We start from the raw sequence: 10,543 nt of genomic DNA on the forward strand, positions 1-10,543 counted from the left end.
TCAAATATTGGATTGATAGATAGGAAGTTAATTTTCAAAATGAATGCAAAACAAATAAGGTCCATTCCCAATTACCACTTTATTATTACTTTCAAGCAGCAGTATGTAGATATCAGTTCCATGGCAGCTTAATTATCATGCAAGATAAACAATCCAAGTAAAAGCCATTATCCCTTATTGATTTCCCTTATTAAATATATACTCATGCCCCTAATATTTTGTACATTTGGCATATCTATAAATAAGGAGAATGAGTCTGATCAGCGTTTCCTGGAGTGCCTGTTTATTGGTATGGGTTTTGTATTAATGCTTTTGTTCGCTGTCTTGCCAGGCTTTAAGCTCAGAGTTGGCCAATGCTCGAGACGAGACCAAGAAAACGGCCAACGACATGATCCACGCGGAGAACGTGAAAGCCGGACGAGACAAGTACAAGACCCTTAGGCAGATCCGGTCAGGCAACACCAAACAGCGCATAGATGAGTTTGAATGTATGTGATGTGTGATGTGTCCGCTCACCCATGCAAAAGTCCTCACACCCAGATCATTCCGCCTACTGTAGACTGCAGTCCTGCCTCACACGAGCTATGTGCTTTGTACCCAAACAAATCAGATCCGCAACATGAAATGGCTACAGAAGCACAGCACAATGTGCGAGTATGGATCTGGAAAATTCCATATCATGTAATCATTCCTAATTCTGAATTTAGGTGAGTCACTGGTTGAAAAGGGACATATTTTAGTAGTACTTTACGTAGCGTATTATTAGCAGGCTCATGACACATGAAAGAAGTATTTAGGACTTCATCACGTTTATGTCACATTTATGTAACATGACTTCGCAGAGATTTTTTTCAAATAAAAGGCTCCTGGACCAATCCAATTTCAATTTAAAAAATGTGCCTTTAGCAATGTTTCTGCTGTACATATCCAACCGTGGCAGCTTTCACGCCAAGGTTGATTTTTCAGAGAAAATAATAATTGTGCCATGATGCCATATCTTTTATTCCAGCCCAATGCATTGTAATCTACATAAGCTAATATGTAATATGACTCTGGAGTGTCTGTGTGGAGCATTCATGGAGCAATCTTTCTTGCAATATCATTGCAAAATGAGACAATTTCACTTTTCTTTTCATTTTGACTGTATTCAAAATCTTTCACATGTCACCAATCATATACGGTATTTTACCCGACTCACAAGGAGATATTAAAGATCAATTTAATTTAGAAAATCTTTTTTGTCTGTTTTTGCATGTCTAAACATCTACATATCAGTCTGCAACTACAATGCTTCACTCTTTCTCAGTCCAAATGTTGCTGTTACTGCAAATTAATTCCCTTTCAAATTTGAATACGAATATCCTGAACAACATTTTAGCGAGGAAGTTTTTGTAAACCAAATCAACTTGACAGCATAACAAAGGTGTAGAGTGTAAACACAACAAACAAACAAACACAAGCCCCCTCTCATGAGAGTGATTTCAAATAAAAATACATTGTTGGCTACATCTTGCCAATATTAAATTTTTCTTCTCAAGCAACTGTTGCAACTTTGTTATCCAAGTCAATTGGAAGTTGTGATCAAATGCAAACATTTGGCAACTTACCTGGAAATAAGTCTTCATTCTAAATGGCTGTTGTCTACTGCAATGAAAATATATACATGTGCAATATATGTGCATGCAACTATAACACAAAGACTTCATTCCTACATTTTAATAGTAGTTTTGGTATTTGGTAATTCAGACATTATTTTCCCAGCATTACATAGCTAATATTACTTTGCAGGTAATGCATAATTTAGATTTACTGGAAAAATGCACCATACAAGTACGCACCGTATATTACACTGTATACTGTACATTGGCTACCCCCACACACACACACACACACACACATTTTGCACTGCCTAATACCCACATGACATTCAGTCCCCGAAAGAAATAGATTAAATACCATAAATTATTGTACAATGAGAGGAAATTGGAGGGAACATCAATGGCAGATATTACAGTAACTGGCCTTAAACTACTGCTTCTCTACTGAGAGCTGTGGTAATTTCTGGGTCTCCTGTGTCACATCTGCTAGGGTTAAGGGCATTAGTAAAGGGAGTAGTAAACTAGTAATATAAGGAATGTGTGTGTGTGTGTGTGTGTGTGTGTGTGTGTGTGTGTGTGTGTGTGTGTGTGTGTGTGTGTGTGTGTGTGTCTGTGTGTCTGTGTGTCTGTGTGTGCGCGTGCGTGCGCGTGAGGAATATTACTTCATTGTTCCCACAGGGGGAAATCATTTTGTCAGCACCATAAAAGGAGACAAAACAGAGCACAAGGTGGACACTTCTCATATAGACAGACATAAAGACATCAGTGACATAAAGAAACATACAAAGCAAAGTGGTACTAAGACATTTTGAACCTCTGGAGACATTTTGAGTTTAAGTTTCAGCTTTAAAACATCTTGTTGCTGTAACGCTATGTGTGAATCTACTGGCACACTCAATTGAACAATAGTTTGGGAAAAGCTATTTATTTTGAGATCTTATATTTAATGATTTTACATAAATGTGGCATTTTTTTTTAAGCTACTGTATTGTTAATTCTTCACTTTGTTGAAAACATCATGAGCCTGTTAATGGATGGTGTCTCATTGGCATTGTAACAGTTTAAATTCAAACTTAAATAATAATAAACCGGCACAAAAACAATAGGGTTTCAGCCGCTTCAGGGCTTGAACGCCTACTAAACATCATGACAGCTTCCAGTTGTCAGTGGAGGCGCTCCAGGAAGTGTCAGTTGACAGAATCACAGATAGAAGTCCCGGTTATCAGAAATAGAATTTATGAAGAGATTTGCTGAAACTTTCAGTGGCGTGTCCAGATGACATCTGATTGGCTCTCTCATTGGTTGAGAGATTGGATTGCTGTGGGGCTTCAGGACTATTTTGTCCAAATGCATGAATATTTTGCAATATGTTTGGGTAAGAAAAGTTATTACGCGAGCATCCAAGTATAGAAGATATAGGTTTCATAAAGAAAGTAAATTTGGTCAATAGCTTGGTATTGATGACTAAAGAGTTTTTAGTCAGTTCGATCCAACTTGTGTAGAGATAAAGATAAAGGTGCAAAATAGATATCTGTTTTTACATTTGAAATAGCCCTTTTTAAATCAGGCTATCTCCAAATCATTCAGCTACATGAGAAGTTGAATTAACCACATGGTTACCATGGTGATCCTGCTGTGTGGGGGAAGTCATGTTTGATTTGAGGATGAGGGTTGAGGGGGGGGGTGGAGTCTAAACCAACATTCAAATGTCCTGGCCATGCTACTGTTATGTATATTCACAAATACTGATTCAGTTGAATGTCATAGGCATTTTGAGGTGGATGATTCCCTTCAATTTTAATCTAGTTTCTTCCTTTTTATTTTGGATCATACATGAGGAATGTTGATTGATAATATACTGTGTAATCGAGTACAACATTATGTAGCATTGATGTACTGTAGCCCACAGAGTGGAGATCCTTTACAGCAATCCAACACAGGACAAGGAATGAAAGTGTACTAGCTGGTCACATTTTAGGTGAAGTTAGTCTTACGAAGGTGAACCAAGTGAACTGTAAATGTGAAAGTTGTATTCTGATCTTTACTGTTCAAGGATGTTTGTCTCCACAAAAGAAATCATCTTTTTCAGAAAATCGTGATAGTATTTCTTGCACAAAATTAGATGCTTATTACTGTACATTAAACATGTGCAGACAGTTTACCTTTACAAAAAATAGTCAAAATAGACTTACTGTATTAGATGAGCAGCACATGTATTTGATATTTAATTACTTTTGTGTATTTTGTAATTTGGATTCTTCAGGTGTCTCAAACTTGTGGACTTTGTCAAAAGACACCACTGAAGATCTTTTTTATTTTTATTTTAAAGATATAAAAAATATTTTTCTCAAAGAGCTTTTGTTTGGAAAGAACAGTATTTTAAAAATAGTGTATGTGCCCTTTCAGAGCTACACTTGACCTCACTGTTGTGATAGTAGGCTGATGACACTCAAAGGACCTCATCACATGGCCTCTGATAGGACCAATTGCCCTCCTCTCTCACCACAAGAGGAGCGTCATTTTATCATGGAGTCATACGCCAAATTAGTTGCCATGCCATTTGCTGAATAAAGCTTGCTTGTTAAATCTTACCCACTGGTCTCTCATGATTGAAATGCCGTCAATCACCCTGGAGGGGCAGATGGTGCAAGGTGTCATAGTCCTATCATAGAAGGCATATCAGTTACTATCTGTACACACAATCAATGGATCAACAGTCAAAGGAATGTTAATTCATTCAAAACCTTCAATCCAAACCTCTGAGCTGAGCTGTGCATCCCTTCAAAAGGCACATAATGAGGCAACAATAATAACACACTTGCCAGTTTACATTACTTCCTCATGCTATTGTTCAACCCAACATTGTTCCAGGTTTTATTTTGACATAAACCAGCAGGAGGGGTATTTCTTGTTTGTGGATGTTTAGAAATCTGACTTTCAAAGGTGTAGTTACAATATTTTGCAAAGTACAAAGTAAATGTATTTAGGTAATGTACATTTCTTCCTATATATTTTGTTGTTTATTTTGATAACTCTATGAAGCAGTGTTTGCCATTTGTACCAAGATGCATTCTGATTATTATTATTTTTGCCCATTTCTGCTTACAGTATCTGCCATGAAATATAAACATGCACAGTTGTTGCTACTTTGGAGTGCCTTTTTTATACCAGACTTTGATAACCTTTATGGCTCCGACGCCAGTTTTGGAGAATTCAGTGTAAATTAGCATTTTCAATTAAGTCCTGTGTAAAAGAAAAAATGACAATGTTTGTTTGTTATTAAATTATGTTTAAATTTCTGTAATCCACCAGAGTAAAAAAACAAAAAACATGATTCCTATTTTAAATCGTACAGTAACAGGCAGAGTGCCTTGTCCGGTTTGACCTTTCTGCTTCAAGTCTTCCATTCAACAATGAATAAAAGTAGTAATCTGCATCCTGTTGTGATTCAATTCATTTTATTTTTTTTTATTTTTGAACCCTGTTTACTGTTTGTGTTATGTGTCTCTCATGAGGATCATTACATTTGATTCAACTTGAGAAAAGGTTAACACCCTTAAAACAGTCTAATGCTGATGTCATGCATGGAATAATGATAGGAGGTGCAAACTGAGTCTGTTTGTTACTAATGTATTCACACTACCACTATATTAACCATAGTGTTGTGAACAAAACCAGACAAATTTGTCTCTATTGCTAAGGACACATAGCCTGATATCAGGCTGAATTGTCAACTTGTTACACTTCATTAAGGCTGTAGCCTAGACTGCTGTCTTCCATGCATGAAGTGCAGCTGTGTGGTCAGTCGTCATGCCCCAATTCCCCCCGCCCCCTCTCTACTTTACACCCGGAGGTGCTCCACATGTATGAAAGCAACATGCCTCATGTCTGAAAGGGTACACTTCACATATCCGGGTCAGGCTCAGGGGAAGCGACCCTGACCTGAAAGTGGCTATACATGGCTAACATCACCTCTGATCACTGCACTGCCTTTCTGCAATTCTTCAACTCTAAAATCAACACCATCCACCAACAGCTGGCCTCATCTAACACTCCCGCCAGTGATCCACCCTGGATGGCTACCCTGGCCAAGCCACTCATCCATCCCCTCTCCAACTTCACTTCAGTCACAGAACACTCCGTCTCCGATCTCATCCGAAAAGCCAAATCCACCACCTGTCAGCTTGACCCCCTCCCCACTGCCCTTGTCAAAGCCTGTCTGTCTTCCATCTCCCCCATAATCACAAAAATAATCAACTCCTCCCTCACCTCTGGTACCGTCCCCCCCCAGCTCAAAATGGCCGCAATCACACCCACCCTCAAAAAACCCGGTCTCGACCCATCTGACATGAACCACCACCGCCCCATCTCCAACCTTCCCTTCATATCCAAAACACTTGAGAGGGTGGTTGCCGCACAACTACAGTCCCACCTTGACTCAAACCACCTCCATGAACCCTTTCAGTCCGGTTTCCGCGCTAAACATAGCACCGAAACAGCCCTTGTCAAAATCACGAATGACCTCCTCCGTGCAGCTGACTCTGGATTACTCACCATACTCATCCTTCTTGATCTCACCGCCGCCTTCGACACCATCTCCCACCCACTACTCCTGCAACGACTAGCTGACATTGGGATCACCGGCACTGCACTCTCATGGTTTTCTTCATACCTCACAGACAGACATCAGTTTGTACAACTTGGGAATCACAGGTCTGGGTGTTCTGCTGTCTCACTGGGTGTCCCCCAGGGGTCAGTGTTGGGCCCAGTACTATTCATCACTTACCTCCTTCCCCTGGGCACAATCCTCCGTCACCATGGTGTTCAATTCCACTGTTACGCCGACGATACACAGCTCTACATCTCCACTAAACCCACCTCCACCCTCCCCCCCACCTCCCTCACTGCCTGCCTCCATGACATCAACAGCTGGATGAGCAGGAATTTCTTAAAACTTAATGGCAATAAAACTGAGGCCCTGCTCATCGGCTCCAAAAACACACTCACCAAATCCCAAATCCCCCCCACCCCCCACATCACCATTGATGGTTTCCCTGTTCCCTTTTCTGCACAAGTCAAAAGCCTCGGTGTCACCCTGGACAATACCCTTTCTTTCGCCCCCCACATAAAAAATATCACCCGGACCGCCTTCTTTCACATTCGCAACATCTCTAGACTCCGCCCATCCCTCTCCCAATCCAGCACAGAAGTTTTGATCCATGCATTTGTCACATCCAGGATTGATTACTGTAACTCTGTTCTCTCCGGCCTCCCCACCAAACTCCTCAACCGACTCCAGCTCATACAGAACTCTGCCGCCCGGATCATTACCCGCACTAAAGCCTCTGATCACATCACCCCCATTCTCATCCAACTCCACTGGCTCCCTGTTCCATACAGAATTAATTACAAAATCCTCCTGCTCACTTATAAAGCTCTCAACCACCAAGCACCCATCTACCTCTCTGACCTCCTGCACGACTACACCCCCTCCCGTTCCCTGCGCTCCTCCACTGCTGGTCTCCTCACTGTCCCTCCACACCGCCTCACTACCATGGGTGCAAGGGCCTTCAGCTGCACTGCCCCCAAGCTCTGGAATTCCCTACCCCCACACATCCGACAGTCCGACACCATCACAACATTCAAATCCCACCTCAAAACCCACCTGTTCAAACTGGCCTACTCCCTCTAACTCCCTGCTTAATTTGTATATATTTTTACTACTTGAAACTATATGTATATGTTCTATGTATATGTTGTATATGTTTTATTACTTGAAACTGTTTTTATGCACTGTAAGGCGACCTTGGGTGTCATGAAAGGCGCCTCGAAATAAAATGTATTATTATTATTATTATATATATACTGTATGATCACGTTTGAATAGGAGTTCCCATAATGCCTGCTGTTGCACTTCTATTTGCCGTCTTACAAAAATTAGCCACTAGGTGGCATTTCACCCTAAGTCTGTAGAGAAATGCATTCTGTGTGAACAATTTGAAAGGGATTACATTTAATTTATTTAGATAAATTAATATTTTGGTAAATTGTGTCTGGGTTGTTTTGAATGTTCGGATTTCATAAAAAAAAGAAGCAGAATTTCAGTTAATCTGTAGTGAGCAAGGTTCAATGATTTGGAGGAACAAATGCTGCTCAGAGCGCTACGGTAAGCAACAATATTCAATAGTATTTTAGTCTGGCCAAAACAATTTCTGGGAACTATAATACAATGTTAAAATTAAAACAATATCATTCACTACATAGAAAAGCATGCCTCAAAGCATGTGCTTTGAAATCTAAATCGGTGGCATGTATTTTGGACCCATGTTCCAAAATAAAAATGCCCTGATGTATGCTTGAGGTATTTGGTGTTCCTATGAGTGATTTGCGGCATTGAAGTCTGTCTTGGGTTGGTTTTGACCTATTTATCTGACTGAGATGGTAGACATTGTTTGTTGCTCATGCATACTGTACATTTTGATGAATTCCCCAAATTCCAGATTCAGACTCAGAACTCAATCAGATATAAATTATAATAGACCCAATGACTGACTGATCTGCTTGATTGCAATTTAAAACCATATCAGCAGTGTGCAGACAGCACTTCTACTTAAGAACTCGAGTGACATCGAGTCCCTCACTACTGATCACTCACTGATGTCATCAGTGATGCAAAGTTGGGCAATTGTGACTGACGTCATCAGTGATGCGAAGTTGCGCGATTGTGCGCTGAGTGATGTCACTTGAGCGCTCCCATGATGTGACCAGTGATGGTCACTCGAGCAATTGTGACATCGTCAGTGAGTGATGTCATCAGTGACAGTGATGCGAAGTTGAGCAATTGTGCACTGCACATGCCAATAGCGCAGGTGAGGCCATGCAGCCCCAGAGCTGCGGGCAAGGTCACGCAGCGGCCGAGCTGCGTATGCGAGCCCGCACAGATGATGTCATCACTGATGACATCACAATTGCTTAAGTGACATCACTGATGATGTCACAATGTCTATGACATCACTGATAGTGTCTATGACATCATCAGTGGGGCAGCATCAATGGGACATGACATCATCAGTCACATCACTCGATGATTGTGGGGCATGACATCAGTGAGTATGACATCATCCGTCGGGGGCGTTTGCATGCTCAGTTGATGGATTGCTTGTTTTTAATATGACATCATCAGTCACCACTGGCCACCAGTTGACATTTCTCTGGCTACCAATCGATGATTGGGGCTGTGGCATGACATCAGTAATATAAAAAGTAGAGCGCGCACATACACTCAAAATGCAGGTGCAGGACAAAAGCAAAGAAGGTCCTTGTTGACCGAAACGTTAAAAATTAATCAACTGGGAGCAAGTCGAGCAGTTTTTATATGACATCAGTCATACCCACAGGACAGACATACATACAGACATTGTGGTGCTGGGGCCCACAGGACAGACATACATACACACATACACACGGTTGTGGTGCTGCTGGGGCCCACAGACATTGTGGTGCTGCTGGGGCCCACAGACATTGTGGTGCTGCGGCCCACAGGACAGACATACATACACACATACAGACGGTTGTGGGGCTGTCATAGACTGTTGCATAGTTGATTGCTCTATTCCTGACAAAAATGTGTTATTGTAAGTCGCTTTGGATAAAAGCGTCTGCCAAATGACGTAATGGCTGGGGCCCACAGGACATTGTGGTGCTGGGGCCCACAGTACAGACACACACACATTAGTCTCTTAGAACAGACGAGTTGGCTTCCGCAATTTTCAAATGCTTCCGCCATACCGTCTGTACTTCGTGGGGGAGAATCATGCACCAACCGGAATGGGAAGCAGAAAGGCGGGTCTTCCGCTCATTAGTCCAATCAGAATCCAATATGCCGGCAGAAAGGCGGGTCTTCCGCTCATTAGTCCAATCAGAATCCAATATGCCGCATTCGCGTGTCGTGATTGGTCGGATTCCGTAGAACTTCCTTCCAGTCTGAAGTTTTTTTTCCCAACTTCCTTGTGCATGTTCTGGGGGTGTAACGTACAGACTGTATATAGCTGCATTCGCCGGATGTAGATGATACAGTCTGTTTTAAGAGACTACACACACATAGAGAGGCAAAGTGGAACGTCACTTCCTGCTTCAGCACTGTACCACAGATTTTCATCCGCCATTTATTTTCCCATAGACATTTCGTAAAACGCTTATAAAATACTTTTACTTCGTTGAACCAAACGGTTCAGCTAACGCTATAACCGGGAGAGACCATAGAACAATTTAACTTGGACCAAAACCTAAAAGAAACATCAAAAAAATATTTTCTTTAAATCCGCATTTTCTTTTTACGTTTTGGTCCAAGTTAAATTGTTCTATGGTCTCTCCCGGTTATAGCGTTAGCTGAACCGTTTGGTTCCTGTTTCTAATTTTCCGATCTTTCGGAAAAGACTAAAGACACACCTTTTCAGGCTCCATCTGGGCCCTTCTTGATCTAACTTCGCTCTCTCTCTTTCTTAAAAAAAAAAAAAAACTAACCAACCTTGTACCACTAACCTAAACTTGTACCACTGTTCCTTCAGAAGTTGTAGTTGTCATAGACTGTGCTCCATAGTTGATTGCTCTATTGCTGACAAAAAATGTGTTATTGTAAGTCGCTTTGGATAAAAGCGTCTGCCAAATGACGTAATGTAATGTAATATATCTGTACCGTTTGGTTTGAACCAGTAAAACTATTTTTATACACATTTTACGAAATGTGTATGGGAAAATAATTGGTGGATGAAAATCTCTGGTACAGTGCTGAAGCAGGAAGTAGGCGGTCACTTTGCGTCTCTATTCAGACGTTTGTGGGGCAGGGGCCCACAGGACATTGTGGGGCTGGGGCCCACAGGACATTGTGGGGCTTGTGGACAGTCCGTGCCATAACGGAAGGACCGACACACAAAGTCAGTTATAGA

General features: G+C 41.4%; 1 protein-coding gene across 1 annotated transcript in view; it reads left to right on the forward strand.

Annotated features, from left to right (window-relative positions):
- LOC310788365 (moesin-like) overlaps positions 1 to 5,034 on the forward strand; it is a 42,496-nt gene extending 37,462 nt beyond the window's left edge. Inside the window, exon 13 of the mRNA XM_083649931.1 lies at positions 332 to 5,034. Within this exon, the coding sequence (XP_083506057.1) occupies positions 332 to 496 (165 nt within the window). The 3' untranslated portion in view covers positions 497 to 5,034. The remainder of the gene's footprint in view (positions 1 to 331) is intronic.
- Positions 5,035 to 10,543: the final 5,509 nt, after the last annotated feature.

The sequence above is a fragment of the Poromitra crassiceps genome (assembly GCF_964638095.1).
Source record: "Poromitra crassiceps genome assembly, chromosome: 1".
NCBI lineage: Eukaryota > Metazoa > Chordata > Actinopteri > Beryciformes > Melamphaidae > Poromitra > Poromitra crassiceps.